At 40.3% G+C, this 21,634-nt stretch overlaps 1 protein-coding gene across 1 annotated transcript in view; it reads left to right on the top strand.

Moving 5' to 3' along the window:
• LOC134336900 (synaptonemal complex protein 2-like) overlaps window positions 1-21,634 on the top strand; it is a 293,594-nt gene that overhangs the window by 104,019 nt on the left and 167,941 nt on the right. Inside the window, exons 14-15 of the mRNA XM_063031521.1 lie at window positions 4,314-4,353; window positions 17,758-17,843. Coding sequence (XP_062887591.1) covers window positions 4,314-4,353; window positions 17,758-17,843 — 126 coding nt within the window. The remainder of the gene's footprint in view (window positions 1-4,313; window positions 4,354-17,757; window positions 17,844-21,634) is intronic.

Genomic DNA, 21,634 nt, shown 5'->3' with positions numbered 1-21,634 from the left:
TTATTTTATCATTAGACTCCAAGTACTTTGAAACCTCACTCTTAAAAATGGAGTCCAACACTTTCCCAACCACTGAGGTTAGTCTAACTGGTCTATAATTTCTTTTATTTTGCCTTCCCCCTTTCTTAGAGTGGAGTGATATTTGCAATCTTTCAGGTCTCCAGGTCCATGCCAAAATCAAGTTATTCTTGAAAGATCATGACCAATGCATCTGTTGTCTCATCAGCAACCTCTCTCAGGACTCTGGGATGTAATCCATCTGGTCCAGGGGACTTACTCACCCTAAAACCTTTGAGTTTGTCTGGCACTTTTTCCTTTGTAATTACAATTGCACTCACTCCTGCTCCCTGACACTTACGGGCCACTGGCATACTGCTAGTGTCTTCCACAATGAAGACAGATGCAAAGTATCCATCAAGTTCATCTGCTATTTCTTTGTCCCCCCATTACTAACTCACCAGCATCATATTCCAGTGGTCCAATTTCAACTCTCACCTTCCTTTTACTCTTAATATAACTGAAAAAGCTTTTGGTATCCTGCTTTATATTATTGGCTAGTCTGCCTTCATACTTTATCTTTTTCATTCTTATAGCTTTTTAGTTGCCTTTTGTTGGATTTTAAAAGCTTCCCAATCATCCAACTTCCCCCTCACTTTTGCTACCTTATAATGCCCTCTCCTTAGCTTTTATGCAGTCCTTAAATTCCTTTGTCAGCCGCCCCTGCCATTTGAGAACTTCTTCTGTGGGGTATAGCTATATTAACATTAAAATAAGCATTGTAACTGGGTGATGTGAATGGGCCAGAGCATCCATGTTTAATCCATTAGCATCAGAGTGGCTTACAGGGTACAGATCCTGTTTACAGAAGTCATGCTTTATGCAAATTTACCCAAAAAGTTTTAAAATATTTTTCAAGAAAAGAAAGTCAGTGCAAATATCTTCATGAATTATGTAATTGGGGTAGCAGCTAATTAATTATAAACAAAGCTTGTTATGTGGGACCACTGCAATAATCAGATTTACTTGGAACCTATGAGCATGAAATATATAATGTTAGCATACTGGAAAGTAATTCGGAAACCCTTTGGAGTGTTGACGATGTGCAAGGTTTGTGGATGTTGTAGCGTGGATGAAATCACCGGAGAGACAGAGTTACTGATAGATACAAAGCAGCTTCTTTATTCGACACAACAAGGTACAGCAGGCATCATACGGACGGAGATGCTTTCGGTAGAAAGGTCTGCTAGCCCAATGTGGGCTCAATATTTATATGCTAAACACAGAGGCAATCGCTACTTAAAAGATTATAGACAATGCTTCCTTTTGGAGCTACATACAAAACATCACACCTTCTGACTTCATCCTTTTCTTCCGATGCCAACATGTCTGGGTTGGTATCCACAGCCTTTAGGAATGCAGGTTAAATCCACGATACATTTATTTGGCATTTTACGTGCTAACATAGAAGACAATTCATATCTGAAGTATAGATAATACTGTCTTCGAAACTACCTGTAAACTTCACACTTCCATCCGCAGCATCTGGCTAGTATCCCGATATTCACAGCTTTTAGGAAATGCATTGTTGTGAACTCAATCCACAGTTCTTTGTCAAACAGAAGACTGGTGGCAGAGTCATTTAAGTATAAATGAATCATCTACCCAAAAACTCACTCTTAACAGTGGAGAATGAAAAGAAAATTATGATCTTGCTTTACTAATACTGTTGAGACTGCACTTGGAGTGCTGCTTCCACTTTTGGTCTTAGTACTTAAGTACAAAGATCAAAGTAAATTTATTACAGGAGTACACATATGTCATCATATACAACCATGAGATGTATTTTCTTGTGGACATTCACAGCAAATACAAGAAACACAATAGAAGCCAAGAAAACTACACCCCACAGGATGGACAAACAACCAATGTGCAAAAGAGAACATTGTGCAAATACTAAAACAAAATAAAGAAATAATAAAAAAATAAACAAGCAATAAATATTAACAACATGAAATGAAGAGACCCTAAAATAAGTCCATAGGTCATGGGATAAGTTAAGTGATGGGGTAAATGAAGTTGAGTGAAGTCATCCCGCTGGTTATAGAGCCTGATGATTGAAGGGTAATAACTGTTCCTGAACCTGGTGACATGGATCCTAGGACTCTTGTACCTTTTTCCTAATGGCAGCAGTGAGAAGAGAGCATAGCCTGGATGGTGGGGGTCCTTGATGATGAACGGTACTTTCCCGTGAGAGTGCTCTCAGTGGGGGGGGGGGGGGAGGCCTTTACCTGTGATGTCCTAGGCCATATTGACTACTTGTAGGATTTTCTGTTGAAGGGCATTGGTGCTTCCTTACCAGGCTGTGATGCAACCAGTCATGGTAATGCATCGCCACACACCTAAAGAAGTTTTGTCAAAGTTTTAGATGACATGCTGAATTTTCGCAAACTTCTAAGAAAGTTGAAGCACTGCCATGCTCTTCATAATGGCAATTGCATGCCTGATCCAGGACAGATCATTCTAAGTTATAACACCGAGAAATTTAAAGTTGCTAACCCTCTCCTCCTCTAATTCCCAATGAGGACTGGCCCATGGACTTCTAGTTTTCTTCTCTTGAAGTCAATAATTAGCTTCTTGATCTTGCTATTGTGTGAGGGGTTGTATTGGCGGGACTCAGATTATCAATCTCCTTCTCGTGTGCTGATTTGTCACCACTTTTGATTCAGTCAACAACAATGGTATTATCAGTGAACTTAAATCTGGCTTTGGAGCTGTTCTTAGTCTTATGGTCATGAGTATAAAGTGAGTAGAGCAAGGGGCTAAGCACACAGCCGTGTGTTGCACTTGTACTGATGGAGACGCTTTTGCCAATTGAAACTGACTGGCATCTGCAAATGAAGAAATCGAGGATCCAATTGCACAAGGAGGTATTGACCCAAGTTCTTGAAACTTATTGATTAGTTTTTAGAGGATAGTAGCATTGACTGCTGAACTTTAGTCATCTTCACTGTCCAGATGTTCCAGTGTTGACTGAAGAACCAATGAAATGGCAGCTACTGATGACCTGTTGTGATGGTAGGCAAATTGGAATGGATCCAAGTTGTTTCTCATGAGTTGACTCTTCACAGTGGCTTTAAGTGCTAGTGGATGATAGTCGTTGAGGCAGGTAACCACATTTTTCTTAGACATTGGAATAATTGAAGCAAAGACTTTGAAGATATCAGTGAATACTCCAGCCAGTTGATCAGCACAGGCTTTAGTACTCGGCCAGTGCTGGTGGTTGTCCAGAAAAGCTTCACCAGGGTAATGGATGTGAAGATGAACATGTTGTGTCTACACTTTACTGGTCTTGAGAAAAATGAGAGGTGATTTTATTAATCTTACCAATTGAGATGAACATAGTAGATCTTGGGTAACTTTATTCCCAGTAGTGGGAAAAGAACTCAGGGACAGAATCAGAGGCCAACCATTTAAGACAGGGATGAGGAAATTGTTCTCTGATACGATCATGAATTTTTGGAATATCATCCCTTCCCCAAAGAATTGTTGGTTTGGTTATGAAATACAATTATGATGGAATTGACAAACATTTGAATTACAAATTAATCAACGGAAATGGGCTGAGCACAATAGTTGTGGTTAAGTTAGGACTGGATTAATGGTGCTCTTATTGAATGTTGAAGTTAGCTCAAGGGCTTGATTGGCTTATTGCTGCTCCCTTTTCTCTGCTTTATATGTTTTTGTGTACTATCACTCCAGTAGAAGATTGGTAAATTTACACTTTGTACTGTTCTGACTGAATATCCATTGATAATACTTTCTCAGTCAACGATTGGATGTTCACCTACATCTAGTGAACAGGTTTAATTGACAAATATATGACCCAATCTCCTTCACTCTGATTGGAGACCTATAAACACATAAAATGAAAATCTGAGGCCTGAGGAACAACAGATTTCACATCTTATCAATTGAGAAGACATCCAATATGACTTCCCTGTTCTTGGTCTTTCGAATTATTTATGCATGTTGCAGCATTGACTTCCATTTTCTGTACTGTACTCTAATTTTTTGTCACCATTTTCTTATGTATGTCTTTTGGAAGTCCACTTAGATGACACTCGTAATTTCATTTTCTTTGCTTACTTGCATAGTAGCTTCCTCAAAAAAAACATAATGGTTTATTAATCAGACTTGGCCTTTATGTGTTGCCTCTCATTGGTTAGATCACACTGGCCACAACAGTAGGAAATCTGTATTGTTGAATGTTGTCTAACAGCAAATAATTTTATTGTTTCTTTGTGATTTTCCAGATATCGACTGGATGAATTACATGATAAAAAGCTGCAAAAGGTTAGTGTATAAAGTGGCATGTACGCATTTTTATTTTTAATATTTCCTCAGACATTTTAATAGGAATAAAAGGCCTCACCAGTTTGGAAGATAAAGCCTTTCTCTGGAAAATGGAATCATAAAATTAAATATCCCAAAGAACTCTGGGACAGTTTCAAACAATGTGGAAAACTGTTGTAACAAGAACAAGGTTCTGGAAATAATAAAGGCAGGCAAGCTGCCAAGTCCTGATTCACTGCAACTAAATGTTTTAAAAAAAATAGTGACAGAGATTATGGATTGTGCTTTCTGAAAACTCAGAGTTCAATGTCAATAGATTGGAAAACTGTTCAAGAAAGGAGAAAGACAAAAAATTGAGTAACTATGGGCCTGTTAACTTGGCGTCAGTTATTGGCAAGATGCTGGCGTCTAGGAAGAAATAGCTAGTCCTTTGGAGAAGCTTAATGTAATCAACCCGAGTTAATATTGTTATATGGAAGATAAATCAGGTTTGAAAAAATTACTCAAGTTCTTTGAGGATGTAAGAGGCAGAGGGCAATTTGTAGATGTAAAGGCTTAGGATTTTTGGAAGGTGTTTGACAAAGTGCCACATAAAAGGCTGGGGCACAAAATAGGTATTAATGTGGATTGAACACTGGTTATTGCATTGAAGAGAGAGTCAGAAGTAAACAGATTTTCTTTTTTTTTAGAAAATCTCTTGGTTTGTTATGATTTACAGTCCCTTGTAAAACTATTCAGCCCCCATCCCTTTGTTCACATAAATGTGTATTAAAAGGGACTTTTATCAATTTAACTGAGAATTTTTAATTGTGAATCACATACTCCATTTTTTTTAGAGCCAAAAACAGGGAAAACTGTAAAGCATAAAACATTAAAAACTCAAAAATTGATATGTCAGCTGTTCAAAAGTATTCATCCCCCTTTGCTCAGTACTTAGTTGGACCTCATCTCGCAGCTATTACAGCTAGTAGTCTTTTTAGATAAGTCTCTAAAACAATGTGATAGAGCAAGATTTGCCTATTCCTCCTTACAAAATTGCTTAAGCTATGCCAGTTTAGTTGGAGAGCGACAGCGCATAGCAATCTTGAGGTCTCACCAGAGATGTTTGATTGGATTAAGGTCAGGACTCTGGCTGGGCCACTCAAGGACATCAATTTTCTTCATTTGAAGCCACTCCATGGTTGCTCTGACAGTGTTCTTTGTGTTATTGTTCTGCTGCAAGATTAACTTCCTCCCAAGTTTAAGCTTTCTGGCAGTGGCTAGCAATTTTTCTATCCAGGATCTCTCTGTGTTTACAGCATTCATCTTCCTTTTAATCCTGACTAGATTTCCAGTACCTGCTGCTGAAAAGCATCCCCATAGCAAAATGCTATCTCCAGCATGTCTTACAATAGGGATGGTGTTACCTGACTGAATGAGGCCAAAATGTTCCACTTTACTTTCATCCAACCACAAGACCTTCTTCCACATCTTTAAAGTGTCTTCTAAGTGACATCGATGCTCATGTCATTAGGTTGGAGGCTACCCAAACGGAATATAAGGTGTTGGTCCTTCAACTTAAGCGTGGCCCCATTTCAACAGTGGAGGAGCCCATGGATGATTCTGTTTGGGTAGCCTCCAACCTGATGGCATGAACACTGATTTCTCAAACTTCTAGTAATGCCCCCCAACCCTTCACCATTTCCCATTCCCTTTCCCTCCCTCACCTTATCTCCTTGCCTGACCATCACCTCCCTCTGGTGCTTCCCTCACCCCTTTTCTTTCTTCCCTAGCTTCTGTCTCTTCCACTAATCAATTTGCCAGTTTTTTACTTCATCCCTCCCCCTCCAGGTTTCACCTATCACTTGGTGTTTCTCTCTCCCCTCCCCCCTCCTTTTAAATCTACTCCTCAGCTTCTTTTCTCCAGTCCTTGCCGAAGGCTTTCGGCCCAAAATGTCGACTCTACTCTTCCATAGATGCTGCTCAGTTCCTCCTGCATTTTGTGTTTAGGCAGGATGGTGTGTTGCCTCCCATGTGCTAGGGTCCTGGATGTGTCAGAGTGGCTGCAAAAGATTTTCAAGAGGGAGGGTGAGCAGCCAGAGATCATGGCGCAATTGTCACTAATGATATAAGTACAAAGGGGAAAGAGGTCCTGCATTGCGAGTATAAGGAGTTAGGGAAGAGGCTAAGGAGCTGGACCTCCAAGATAGTAATCTCTGGATTACTGTCAGTACCATATGCTAGTTAGCACAAGAAGAGGATGATAGTACAGATGAATGAGTGGCTAAGGAAGTGATACAGTGGGTGGGTTCAGATTTCTGGATCATTGGGAACTCTTCTAGTGAAAGTATGAACTGTACAGAAGGAAAAGTGATACCTGAACCTAAAGGAGACCAATATACTTGTGGGTAGGTTTGCTAGAGCTATCAAGAAGGATTTTAACTAAGTTGGCAGGGGGATGGGAACCTAAGTGATAGGGCTGAGGATGGGCAGTTGGTATACAAGTCAATGCAGTGTGTAGTGAAACTGTGAGGAAGAACAGGTAGATAAGAAGGCAAAATTACAGTCAGTGGGGTGAGGTGAAGTGTAACATGGGGGCAAAATTGAAAAGGACGATGAATTCAGGGCTGAAGGTGGTTTTATTTGAATCACGCATTATGTGGAATAAGGAGAATAATCTTGTGCAGTTAGAGATTGGCATGTATGACATTGTGGGCATCACCAAGTTGTGGCTGAAAGAAAATCATAGTTGGGAGCTTAACATCCAAGAATACACCTTGTATCGAAAGGAAAGGAAGATAGGTAGAGGGGGTGGGCTGACTCTACTGGTAAAAAAAAAATGAGACCAAATCCTTAGAAAGACTGTAGGATCAGAAGATGTAGCATGCTTGTGAATAGAGTTAAGAAACTGGAAGGGTAAAGAGACCCTGATTGGAGTTAAATGCAGGCCCCCAAACCGTAGCCAGGATGTGCGATATATTTCAACAGGAAAGAGAAAAGGTCATGGGGGATTTCAATATGTAGGTAGAGTGGGAAAATCAGGTTGGTGCTGGATCCCAGGAGAGGAAACTTGTAGGATGTCTACGAGATAGCTTTTAGAGCAGCTTGTGGTTGCACCCACTAGGGAAAGGCAGTTCTGGGTTAGGTGTTGTGTAAAGGAATCTGATTTGTTGGGGGAGGATATAGTATGGGAACTCTTAGGAGACAGTGATCATAATATGATCAAATTCACCTGCAGTTTTAGAAGGAGAAGATAAGGTCAGATGTATCAGTATTACAGGAGAGTAAAGAGAGTTGCAGAGGCATGAGAGAGGAGCTGGCCAGCGTTGATTGGAAGGGACATGAGCAGGGTTGACAGCAGAACAACAATGGTTGGGGTTTCTGGGGATAATTCAGAAGGTACAGGACAGACCCATCCTAAGGAAGAGGCATTCTAAAGCGAGGATGAGGCGACCGAGACTGACAAAGGAGGTCAAAGATAGCCTGTAAGCAAAAGAGAGACCATTTAATAGAACAGAAATTAGTGGGAAGTTAGAGGATGGGACGGTTTTAAAAACCAACAGAGAGCAACTAAAAAAAACCATAAGGAGAGAAAACATGAAATATGAAAATAAACTAGCCAATAATATTAAAGAGGATACCAAAATTTTTTGAATATATACAGAGTGAAAGAGAGGCGTGAGTGGATATTGGAACGTTGGAAAATGACGCTGAAGAGGTAGTAAAAGGGGCCAGTGAAATGGCAGACGATCATAAGTGTTTTGTGTCAGTCTTCACTGTGGAAGACTAGCAGTATGCCAGAAATCTAAGTCTCAGGGGGCAGAAGTGAGTGTAGTTGCTATTAATAAGAAGGTGCTTGGGAAGCTGAAAGGTTTGAAGGTAGGCATGTCACCTGGACCAGATGGACTACACTCCAGGGTTCTGAAAGAGGTAGATGAAGAGATTGTGATGGCATTTGTAATGATCAAGAATGGTTCTGGAGGTCTGGGAAATTGCAAATGTCTCTCCACTCTTTAAGAGGTGAGGGAGGTAGAAGAAAGGAAATTATAGGCCTGTTAGCCTGACTTCAGTGGCTGTGAAGATGTTGGTGTCCTTTATTAATGATGAGGTGTTTGGGTACATGGAGGCACATGATGAAGTAGACCAAAGTCAGCATGGTTTCCTTCAGGGAAAATTTTGCCTGACGAATCTGTTGGAATTCTTTGAGGAAATATCAAATAAGCTAGACAAAGGAGAATCAGTGGATGGTGTTTACTTGGATTTTCAAAACACTTTTGACAAGGTGCCATACATGAGGCTGCTTAATAAGATTAGAAGGCATAGTATTACAGAAAAGATACTAGCGTAGATAGAAGATTGACAGACTGGCAGGGCGCAGAGTGGGAATAACCGGAGCCTATTCTGGTTGGCTGCCAGTGACTAGTGGTGTTCCACAGGGGTCGGTGTTGGGACTGCTTCTTTTCATGTTATATGGTAATGATTTGGTTGATGGAATTGATGTTTATGTGACCAGGTTTGCAGACAATACAAAGATAGGTAAAGGACAGGTAATACTGAGGAAGCAGGGAGTCTGCAGAAGGACTTGGACGGATTGAGAGAATGGGCAAAGAACTGGCAACTGGAATTTGGTTTCAGGAAATGTATGGTCATGTATTTTGGTAGAAAAAGTAAAGATATAGACTATTTTCTATATGTACAGAATATTCAGAAATAGGAGGTGCAAAGAGAGTTGGAAGTTCTTGTGCAGGATTCTTTAAAGGTTAACTTGCAGGTAAGGAAGGCAGATGAAAGATTTGCATTCATTTCGAGAGGGCTAGAATTTAAGAGGAAGGATATGATGCTGAGGCTTTTATAAGGTATTATGAGGGTGCAATTGGGCCCCTTATCTAAGAAAAGATATGCTGGCATTGGAGAGGATCCAGAGGAAGTTCATGAGAATAATTCTGGGAATGAAAGGGTTAACATATGAGTGTTTGATGGTTCTGGGCCTATACTCACTGGAGTTTATAAGGAAGGGGGGGGTGGAAATCTCATTGAAACCTATCAAATGTTGAAGGGCCTAGATAAAGTGGATGCGGAAAGGATGTTTCTTGTGAGTGAGTCTTGGCCTAGAGGGCACAGTCCCAGAATAGAAGGGTGTCCATTTAGAACAAAAATGAGAAGGAATTTCTTTGGAGGCCAAGTCACTGAGTATTTTTTAAAGCGGAGGTTGATAGGTTCTTGGTTAGTCAGAGTGTCAAAGGTTACAGGGAGAAGGTAGGAGAATGGGATTGAGAAGGGATAATAAATCAGCCATGATGGAATGCATAGCAGACATGATGGGCTGAGTGGCCTAATTCTGCTCAAGTGTCTTATGGTCTTAACAAGCTTCATTTTTTCCCCTCACAAACAAGAGAATGTCTGCAGATGCTGGAAATCCAAGCAAAACACACAAAATGCTGGAGGAACTCAGACCTGTCCAGCCCAAAACAGCAACTGTACTCTTTTACATAGATGCTGCCTGGCCTGCTGAGTTCCTCCAGCATTTTGTGTGTATTGCTTCATTCTTCTCCTTCCTGGTTCAGCTGAAGAGTCTTCAACCTGAAAGTTAATCTTATGTCTCTTCCTGCTGCTGAGTATTTCATGCAAATTGTGTTTTTATTCATTTAGTGTTAATCTCATTCCCATTTGTAGATGCTGTTTCATTGTTTCCACCACCCATAGAGGCAGAAATTTCTAGTTTTTACAACTTTAAGAAGAAAGGGTGTTATGCACATTTCTTTTTTCCTAAAAATCTTCACTTTCCAGTTTTTGGAACTATGTGCTCATTGGAACAACTTCCTTTCATCTTTTCTTCCTCAATTACCTGTTTCCATGCAGATCCATCATGAACTCTTTAAAGATTCTTTCGATCTTTACTCTAATTCCAGCTTTTCATTCACTGTAACACTAAATGTATTCAAGAAGGCAATATGTCTATGAAGTATTTGAGAGAAGCTTTGAAAGATTGTGGCTACCCTTACTGGGCCTTCAAAAAGACAGTAACAAAAAACATTAGCCCAACAGACAGAGGTTAGGAGCAAAGCAGACAAAAAAAAAAGTCATCCCATATGTAACTGGAGTTTCAGAGAAACTCCGAAGGATTTTTCAACAAACACCAAATCCCTGTGTTTTTCAAACCTACAAACACATTCAGACAGAAACTTGACCACCCAAACATAAACAGAGCAATATTGTATATGCTATCCAATGCAATGAGAACTGCACAGATCTGTATATCAGCGAGACAAAATAACCACTTTACAAACAGATAGCCCAACATGTGGGCATGTGGCCAAGCGGTTAAGGCATTCGACTAGCGATCTGAAGGTCGTGAGTTCGAGCCCCAGCCAAGGCAGTGTGTTGTGTCTTTGAGCAAGGCACTTAATCACACATTGCTCTGCGACGACACTGGTGCCAAGCTGTATGGGTCCTAATGCCCTTCCCTTGGACAACATCAGTGTCGTGGAGAGGGGAGACTGCAGCATGGGCAACTGCCAGTCTTCCATACAACCTTGCCCAGGCCTGCACCCTGGAGAGTGAAGACTTCCCAGGTGCAGATCCATGGTCTCGCAAGACTAACGGATGCCTCTTTTTAGCCCAGCATAGGAGGGTTAACACCTCAGGTCAAGACTCTGCTGTATATCTACACATAAAGGACAAGGGACACTCCTTTGATGTACTTTTTGGACATGGAGGGCAGGTGGTTTGAAAAAGGGGTTAAAGAAGCCATCTTTGTCAAACTGGAAAACACATCCCTGAACAGAGAGGGTGGGGACGACACCACCTATCAGTTACTTACATTGCAGTCCTAACATCTCTACCCAGCGTCTCCATTCATGCAAAGATAAAACTAATGACTCTCTCATTACCTCTACAACCCTTAACAACCCTCATGTGATTGCTATATCTTTAAACAACTCCCAGAGTTCAACTGTCCACCATGGATTAGAACTGGAAAAGCCTCTCGGATGAGTGGTGAAACATCATCTCGACAACACAGCAAGTCCAGTTGCCTTGATTTACTACTGCTTGTTTTTCAAGAAGGCATATAAGTTTCCTTAATGCTGAATAGCTCAAGGGGTATGTGAATAGGTGGAACAGGTTACTAGATTAATTGTGTTGACTAGTGGAACATGCATGAAAGGACAATGGCCTAATTCTCCTATTTATATGTTTCTACTTTGCAGATTAATTCGTTAATATCCATTGTTATTTAGAAATACAGTAGAGTAATACACCCTTCTGGCCTAACCAGCCCACATTGCCCAATTACACCCATGTGACCAGTTAAGCTACTAACCTGTACAATTTTGGAATGTGAAAGGAAACTGAAGCACCTAGAGGAAACCCACACAGTCACGGGGAGAATGTACTAACTCTTTATGGACGCCAGCAATTGTGTCAGTTATGATTTAACCAGTATTTTATATAGGTTTACATAACTTAACTACTTTTATACTCTGTCTTTCTACTTTTGAGTCTCCGGATTCCATACCTTTTTCTGACCACTTTCTCAATATTTCTCACTTTAAAGGATTTATGTACATATACGTACCAGGTCCTTGTGCTGCATCTCTCCCTTCTTCCAAAGTGTAATAAACACTTCTCCATTAAATTTCATTTTGTTTGCAATTTTCCCAACCTACTTATGTCTCCATGTAATCTTTTACTATGCTTCTCACTGTTTTATCACACTTCCAAATTTTACATCAGCTCCATATTCATACATTTACCCTACACACCTGAATCTACATATATCAGTAACATATATTGGAAAAAGAATTGTTGTTTTCAGTACTAGATAGGAATTTAGCTTAAAGTTCTTTGGAAAGTCCATGTAAATGACATTTACCACATTCCCATAATTAACCATCTGTGATGTCTCATCAAAATATTCAGTCAAATTATTTGAACCCTATTTGCCTTTAACAAATTTCTGTCTTTCTTTTATAACCCCTAATTTCTCCACAAACTTTTCAGGATTTTCCTGATAATTATTTCTAAATGCTATCCCCCCCAAAAAAATTAATAGATTGGTCTTTTATTGCTGGGCATGATGTTGCATGCTTATTTTTTTGAGCAATGGTGTTATGTTTGCCAGTCTACTGGCATTTCTTTTGTATCTAGGTAGGATTAAAAGAATACAACAGCCCCTTGTGATATCTCCATCCCAGCCTTCCTCAGATCTCATACAGATTGATCTGTTCACTTCAAGCAAAGCTTGACCTTCTAGTACTTGCTCCTCATCAATTTTCACCCCATGGGTTATACCTATTGCGTCCCTTTCTACTGAGAATTTGGTAGCAATCTTTTCTTTGGTAAACACCAAGTAAGTATTTGATATTCCAGCATTGCCTCTGCTCCAATGTATGGACTTATCTCCAATTAGCCTCATCCTTTCTCTGATTTCCTTATTACTACTTGCAGGTCAATTTTAAAACATCAGATTCCCTTTCATGTGAATGAGCTTTTTCCTTTCATATTTTCTCATTGCTTGTCTTATTTTTGTCTTCATTTCTTCTTCTAGATCGTTATCTTATTTACTTGGGCTATTCATTTATCTTTTCCTTTTATTATTTGTGTGTATCCTTTCTTCATGTGTAATCCTGACTGCAGTGTATTTACCACCAGCAGCCAACAATAATCAAACGCTTGCAACACTACATGATGCTGTCAGCAGACAAGAAACAGCTCATCTCGACGCATTTCAAATATAGTTCGACTTCAACCAGGCTTGTTGAAGAAAACCCCACCTGATTATCACTAGCATATAACCCGAGCAGGAGGCAGAAGAATGATTACAGGATTACTTTGAGTCAATGGACTGGGCTGTGTTCAAGCACTCATCCAGTGACCTGAATAAATTCACCATGGTTGTAATAGGCTTTATTAAAACAGCTTGTTAATAAACAGATTTAACAGCCAAGTGAGAGGCATTCAAGTCTGGATGCCAAGAAAGCTACAAGAGGTGCAGGTATGATCTCCAGAAAGCCATCTCACAGGTGAAGTGGAGATTGAATCAGCAAAGGATGCTCAACAACTGGCATAGCATAATGAATCAGCATACAAGAGGCAGATTAAAATTTGGCTGAGTGGTGTCATGAAAACAACTTCTTAGTCAATGTCAGTAAGACTAAGGAACTGATTGTAAACTTCAGGAGAGGGAAACCAGAGGTCCATGAGCCAGTATTTATTGGAGGATCAGAGGTGGAGAAGATTAGCAACTTTAAATTCCTGGGTGTTACTATTTCAGAGGATCTGTTCTGATAAATGCAATTGCAAAGGAAGTAAGACAGTATACCTATTTCCTTAGTCTTTGGAGATTCGGCATGACATAAAACTTTCGCGAAGTTCTATAGTCATGCAGTGGAGAGTGTATTGAGAGGCTGCATCAAGATCTGGTATGGAAACACTATTGCCTTTGAATGGAAAATCCTACAAAAGGTAGTGGATTTGGCCCAGTATAAGGATAAAGGCCTCCCAACCATTGAGCACATCTACATGAAATGTTGTCGGAGGAAAGCAGCATCCATCATCAGAGTTTGCCACCACCCAGACCATGCCCTTTTTTTTTTGATGCTGTCATCAAGTAAAAGGTACAAGGCTCACACCACAGATTCAAAAACAGTTACTACCCCTGAACCATCACGCGGTTGAACAAACAGGGATAAATACACTCACTTGCCTATTCTTTGAGATGTCCCCACAACTAATAATTTCACTTTAAGGATTCTCTATCTCGTTTGGGCTGAGAAGTTGCAGATAGAGTTCAACCCAGATAAGTGTGAAGTGGTTCATTTTGGTTGGTTAAATTTGAAGACAGAATATAATATTAATGGTAAGACTCTTAGCGGTGTGGAGGATCAGAGAGATCTTGGGGTCCATGTCCGTATTTCACTCAAAGCTGCTGCACAGGTTGACAGTGTTGTTAAGAAGGCGTATGGTTTTTTGGTGTTCATCAACCGTGGGATGAGTTCAAGAGCTGTGAGGTAATGTTACAGTTATATAAGACCTTGGTCAGACCCCACTTGGAAACTTGGCCTTTCCTCCTTGGAGTGATGGAGGATGAAAGATGACCTACTAAAGGTTTATAAGATGATGAGAGGAATTGATAATGTGGATAGCCAGAGGGTTTTTCCCAGGGCAGAAATGGCTAATGCGAGGGGGCATAGTTTTAAGGTGCTTGGAAGCAGGTACAGAGAGGATATCACACAGAAAGTGGTGGATGTGTGGCTGGTGACGGTGGTGGAGGCGGATACAATAGGGTCTTTTAAGAGACTCTTAGAAAGGTACATGGAGCTTAGAAAAATAGAGGGCAATGTGGTAGGGGAATTCTAGGCAGTTTCTAGAATATGTTACATGGTAGGCCCAACATTGTGGGCTGAAAGGCCTGTAATGTGCTGTAGATGTCTATGTTCTATGTTCTAGTTATTTATTGCTATTTACTTATGTTTGCACTTGTGTAGGTTGTTGTCTTCTGCACTCTGGTTGATCTTTTCCTTCATCTTGTTACAGTTACTATTCTATAGATTTGCTGAGTATGCCCACAGGAAAATGTATCTCAGGGTTGTATACAGTGCCATTAATGTACTTTGATTATAACATTTTCTTTGAACTTTGATTTCCTTTACTTCCTATCCTGAGAAATCTGGCCTTAATTCTGTTGTTATTCCACCTTGAAGGAAGATATTTATCTTGTATCTGAAACATTAATCTTTAAATGTTACTCATTATTCTCTTACAAATATACGAGTATCTTGGACAAGTCCATTCGAATCCTGGACAAAATTAAAATTTGAGGTCTATTAATACACATTTGCAATCTAACTAATTTAAAAGATACCCATTCCTTAATATGTCTACTTTGTAAACGTTCTTCACATTTTTCTTCCTATGTCACCCCTGTTTTCTAAATTTAGTAAAACAGGTGCAGAATATTAATTAAGAACTTCTACCTGCACCCTCAGGCTTCGGTTTGTACTATACCTTCTCAGGTCGTGGGAATCTTCCTGTTGTTCCTGTTACATAATCATTAAGATTATAAAGGTCATGAACTATGTCAAATCACTATTTAAGATTAGAGCTTTGATTTGAAAAATTCCATTTATGTGCAAATGTGGCTTGTGCTTTGGTATAGTTGCTATTTTGTGCGTCTCGTTACCTGTCCAGGTGTTCCTGTTGTCTTTTTCTTCCTCCATGCTAATGGCAGGTGGAAAATTGCAGAACTTCTGCAACTAAGTTTATGATGACAGCAGTGGATGAGCTTGAGGAATTGTGACCACTGAGTACCTTACTGCAGACTGCTGGGTCTTTGCATCAGTTCTGGTCCACCTATGGGGAAACACCATCCAATCTTCCTTGCAACTATAACACACCCCTTTTACAGATTTGGTGCTAATTTTCCTTGAGAAGGCTCTGCTCCACTCTAAGAATACTGCCAGAAGGACAAGAGACTTGCTTTTAGGTATTATTGGTCAGTAGAGCGCTGCACCACCCAACCAAGATGATACAGTCTCACTTTATGCTTAAGTGACTCCAGGCTTCTGTGCATATGTTAAAGTTGTTCATCTTATTGTTGTTTGACATTGTGTGCCAAATCCTGGCTAGATGTCCAGTGGATTGATTGTGTGTTGGAGCATCGTTGGTCTTTCCAGATGGTGGGCTCCTGATACTGCCATCTAACTTCTTCAGTGGAATGCAATAAATAACTTGAAAAGTAAAAAAAGCACTTCAGATGTTAGAAACCTGACTGCTGCAACATGCTTTCTAAACCATCCAAAAATGAGAAAAAGTTATCTTTTTCTCCCCCACCTTCTAATATCCAGATTGTGTGTTGTAATTTGCACAAACTGCATGCTGCTGATTTCCTCAAGCTATCTTACAATTGAATCCTGGAGTTCAAGTCAAGTCACTTTTTATTGTCATTTTGTCATTATTGTCATAACTGCTGGTACAGTACACAGTAAAAACGTGACAACGTTTTTCAGGACCGTGATGCTATATGAACAATACAAAAACTACACTGAACTACATAAAACAACACAAAACTAAACTAACTACAGACCTACCCAGGACTGCATAAAGTGCACAAAACAGTGCAGGCATTACAATAAATAATAAACAAGACAATATGCACAGTAAAGGGAGGAGGTTGGTGTCAGTCCAGGCTCTGGGTATTGAGGATTCTGATGGCTTGGGGGAAGAAACTGTTACATAGTCTGGTTATGAGAGCCCGAATACTTCGGTGCCTTTTTCCAGATGGCAGGAGGGAGAAGAGTTTGTATGAGGGGTGCGTGGGGTCCTTCATAATGCTGTTTGCTTTACGGATGCTGTATGTCTGTAATGGCAAGAAGATAGACCCCGATGATCTTCTCAGCTGACCTCACTATCCGCTGCAGTGTCTTGCGATCTGAAATGGTGCAATTTCCGAACCAGGCAGTGATGCAGCTGCTCAGGATGCTCTCAATACAACCTCTGTAGAATGTGGTGAGGATGGGGGGGGTGGGAGATGGACTTTTCTCAGCCTTCACAGAAAGTAGAGATGCTGCTGGGCTTTCTTTGCTATGGAGCTGATGTTGAGAGACCAGGTGAGATTCTCCACCAGGTGTACACCAAGAAATTTGGTGCTGTTAACAATCTCTACGGAGGAGTTGTCAATCTTCAGCGGAGAGTGGTTGTTCTGTGTCCTCCTGAAGTCAACAACCATCTCTTTAGTTTTGTTCACATTCAGAGACGGGTTGTTGGCTCTGCACCAGTCCATTAGCCGCTGTACCTCCTCTCTGTATGCTGAATCATCGTTCTTGCTTAGACAGTTTTAGAACTGTCTAAGGCTTTGTTTAAAGAAAACTTAAAGAAAGCATTAAATACAGTGTTACTGAGAAATTGTGTGTTTTTAAAGAAGGAGACTGCAGTCTTTTAGAAAGAAATGTTGTTTATCCTTTTGTTTATTGAGGGAATATTAATGATGATATAACAATCAAAACCAAAGTTTGGCTACAGTAAGATAAGTTTATGACAGCAATTGATTATTTCCCAAAGTAATTGGGGTTGTTGGGGCAACGTGGCTCGAAGGACCGGAAGGATCGCTAAACAAAATAAAATTAATTAATTCTGTCACTTTGCTGATAAATAAGATTGCACTAGTTAGTCAAATAGGATTTGTCACTTGTGGACTGGATATCTCCCATAATTTTTGATGTCTTTGGTGACTCCCTTAATTTAGTGTTCAAGCAAAGCAATGCACCTAAAATATATAAAATTTATTTTCTAGGCCTCTGTTTCATTCCTTGGGTAATTAAAGTCTGCTTCTTACGTGAATAGGTAAACCTTATAAGATATCAGGCATATGATATATTTAAATAATAATTGAATAAGTTTCTTACATGAAATAATGTTCATAAACAGAATTTGAAAGATGAGAAACGGACATGGAAAAGGCAAAAGGGAGGAGTAGCCTGCACTGTGAATTTGAAGAACAAAATGGAAGATAGGTATGTATTAGAAGAGCTATTGAGTCTATCCACCACTCACCAGTTCAAATCTCCATCTACTATAGTATAATGCAATCAGTGATTAAAGTTAAGAAGGCATAAGTGTAAAAGGTTTTAACTGTTGTCTGTAATACGTTTCCATGGAAAGTAACATTTTGTACATAAAACCATGAATTTAAATTAATATTTAGATATTATTTGAAAATAACTTCATGGATACTATTTTTGCCTGTAAAATATCTGAAAGCAAGGTGTTGGTGGACAGAAAACCTATGGAATTCGTTTTGTTATAAAAATGTAGATTTACTGGTAATCTTGTAAACTGCGAACGTAAAAGCTGTACAAATTCATTTTCTGGTAGATTACTTTGGCTGGCTGTCTAGTGCACACCAGTTTTTAATAAGTTGCCTATTATTTTGAACATCAACTCTGGATGATCTTTCAGTTTTTCCCTGCAATTGCCGTGTAACATATCAGGCCCTGGGAAGCAAAATTTATGTTAAGTTTCCAAGGAAAGGTGTCTTATTTGAATATGATTGTAAAAATCTCATATACTTCAGGTGTATCCTACATATATACCAAGGAGCCTGGCCTGCATTTCACAGGTGATCAATTGATCTTGGGAACTCACTGATAATTGGAATTGTAGATTTGTCATGTAAGGAGAGATTAACCAGACCAGGCCTGTATACTCTAATTTGGAACAATAGGAGGAGATCTCAGAGTAATGCAGACTTCTTGTTTCAGTTAAGTAGGGCTTCTAGAACCAGAGGTCATGACCTTAAGGTAAGGGGTTGTCTAGTCATGAAAAGTTCAAAGTAAATTTTTTTATCAAAGTACATATATGTCACCACATACAATGCTGAGATTCATTTTCTTGTGGGCATACTCAATAAATCTATAGAATAAAACCCATAACAAAATCAATGAGTGACCACCAACTAGGGCATACTATCAGAGTGCAGAAGATAACAAACTGCAAATACAAAATGAAGAAATAATAATAAATCAATCAGCAATAAATATTGAGAACATGAGATGAAGAGCTTGAAACTGAGTCCATTGGTTGTGGGAACATTTCAATGATGAGGCAAGTGAAGTTATCTCCTTTGGTTCAAGAACCTGATGGTTAAGGGATAGTAAACTGTTCCTGAACCTGACAGGGAGAGTCCTGAGGCTCCAGTGAGAAGAGAGCATGTTTTGGGTGGTGGGGACCCCTGATGATGGACCCTTCTTTCCTGCGGCAGCTTCTCATGTGAAACCATATTCACTACTTTTTGTAGAATTTTCTGTTCAAGGGCATTGATATTTCCATACCAGGCTGTCAATGTACTCTGCTACACATTATCGAAGTTTGTCAAAGTTTTAGATGCCACACTGTGTGTTCACAAACTCCTAAGGAAGTAGAGATACTGCCATGCTTTCTTCATAATTGCACTTGCAGGTCCTCTGAAATAATGACACTTAGGAATTTAAAGTTGCTAACCCTCTGCACCTCTATTCCTCCAATGAGAACTAGCTCATGGACCTCTGTTTTCCTTCTCCTCAAGTCTGTAATCATCTCGTTGGTTTTGTTGACATTGAGTAAGAGGTTGTTGTTACGACACTAGAAGAAGAAAGAAGAAAGCCCTTAACTCTGAGTGGAGTCATCAGGAAGCCGTTATGACGGCGTTTTTAGCAGGCTTTCTTATTTTTATGAGGCCGAGTTGCTAGCTCAATGCTCAACCCAGCACGGATGGAAAGCGTGCAGGGGACCCGGCTGGATTCAAGCTCTGGAGCCTTCACTCTGAAATCTGACGCCGATGCCACTACGGCACCAGCCGGCATGTTTTGACACTACTCAGCCAGATTTTCAGTCTCCCTCCTATATGCTGCTTCATCATCACTTTTGATTCGGCCTGCAATAGTCGTGTTATTAGCAAACTTGAATATGGCATTAGAGCTGTGCTTAGCCACACAGTCATAAATGTAAAACGAGTAGAGTAGGGGACTAAGCACACAGCCTTGTGTTGCACCTGTACTGAGGGAGATTGTAGAGGAGATGTTGTTGCCATGCCGAACTGACGGGTCTGCAAATGAGGAAAACGAGGATCCAATTGTACAAGGAGGTATTGAGGCCAAGGTCATGGAGCTTACTGATTAGTTTTGAAGGGATGACAGTATTGAATGCTGAGCTACAGTTGATAAAGAGCATCCTGATGTATATATCTTTTGCTGTCCAGGGTTAAGTGAAGGGCCAATAAGATAGCATCTGTTATGGTATCTCCATTAGGCAAAATTTGAGTGGTTCTAAGTTGCTTCTCACGCAGGAGTTGATATAGAAACATAGAAAATCTACAACACAATACAGGCCCTTCGGCCCACAAAGCTGTGCTGAACGTGTCCCTACCTTAGAACTGCCTAGGCTTACCCATAGCCCTCTATTTTTCTAAGCTCCATGTATCCATCTAGGAGTCTTTTAAAAGACCCTATTGTTTCCGCTGCCACTGGCAGCCCATTCCACGTACTCACCACTCTCTGCGTTTTTAAAAAAAACTTACCCCTGACATCTCCCCTGTACCTACTTTGAAGCACCTTAAAACTATGCCCTCTTGTGCTAGCCATTTCAGCCCTGGGAAAAAGCCTCTGACTATCCACACAATCAAAGCCTCTCATTATCTTGTACACCTCTATCTGGTCACCTTTCATCCTCTATTTAATCATCAACCCCTCTAAGCACTTCATCACTGTGAAATGTAAGTGCTACTGGGCAATTGAGGCAGGTCAGCTGCTCTTCCTGGACACCAGTATAATTGGAGCCTACTTGAAGCAGATGGGTACCACACACTGCTGAAGCAAGAGGTTAAAGATCTTAGTGAATGCACCAGCCAGTTGGTCAGCACAGGTATTTAGTACTTTGCCAGGTACCCATCTAGGCTGGATGCTTTTCGTGGGTTCACCCTCCTGAAGACTGTTCGCATGTTGGCTTCAGAGACTGAAATCAGGATCATTGGGAAATGTTGGAGTTGTGATGGTTTCTCTATGTTTTGACGGTCAAAGTAAACATAAAAGGCTTTGAGCTCACCTGGAAGTAAAGCCATGCTGCCTCCTATGTAACTTGATTTGAGTTTATAAAGGGTGATGGTATTCAAGCCCTGCCAATCAAGTTCTTCATTGATTCTAGTTTGGTCTGGAATTGTCACTTTTCTTGTGATATGGCTTTCCGGATATCATACCTAGACATCTTATCACTTTCTTGGTTACCAGACCTGAATGCCCCTGACCTTGGTCTCAGATTTCTTCATTCAAAGGAAATTTCTTCATTCAGAGGGTGGTCAATTTTTGAAATTCTCTAGCCCCCCAGGAAAATGTCTTATGTTTGTGAAAGTTGAGTTGTTCAGTGTATTTATGATGGAAGCTAATAAATTTGTGTGTTGGCGCGTGGCCAAGCAGTTAAGGCGTTGGTCCAGTGATATGAAGGTTGCTAGTTCGAGCCTCAGCTAAGGCAGCGTGTTGTTTCCTTTGCACACATTAACCACACATTGCTCTGCGACGACACCGGTGCCAAGCTGTATTGGCCCTAGTGCCCTTCCCTTGGACAACATCGGTGGTGTGGAGAGGGGAGACTTGCAGCGTGGGCAACTGTCGGTTTTCCATACAACCTTGCCCAGGCCTGCTCCCTGGAAGCCTTCCAAGGCGCAAATCTATGGTCTCTCGAGACTAACGGATGCCTATAAATATATAATAAATTTGTGTATATAATGTATCAAGAATATGGGATTAATGCAGGCAAGTGGCACAAGGTTAAAATA

Source organism: Mobula hypostoma, chromosome 2 (assembly GCF_963921235.1).
Source record: "Mobula hypostoma chromosome 2, sMobHyp1.1, whole genome shotgun sequence".
NCBI lineage: Eukaryota > Metazoa > Chordata > Chondrichthyes > Myliobatiformes > Myliobatidae > Mobula > Mobula hypostoma.
The sequence above is the reverse complement of the archived record's forward strand: the minus strand, read 5'-3'. Positions and strand labels throughout refer to the sequence as shown.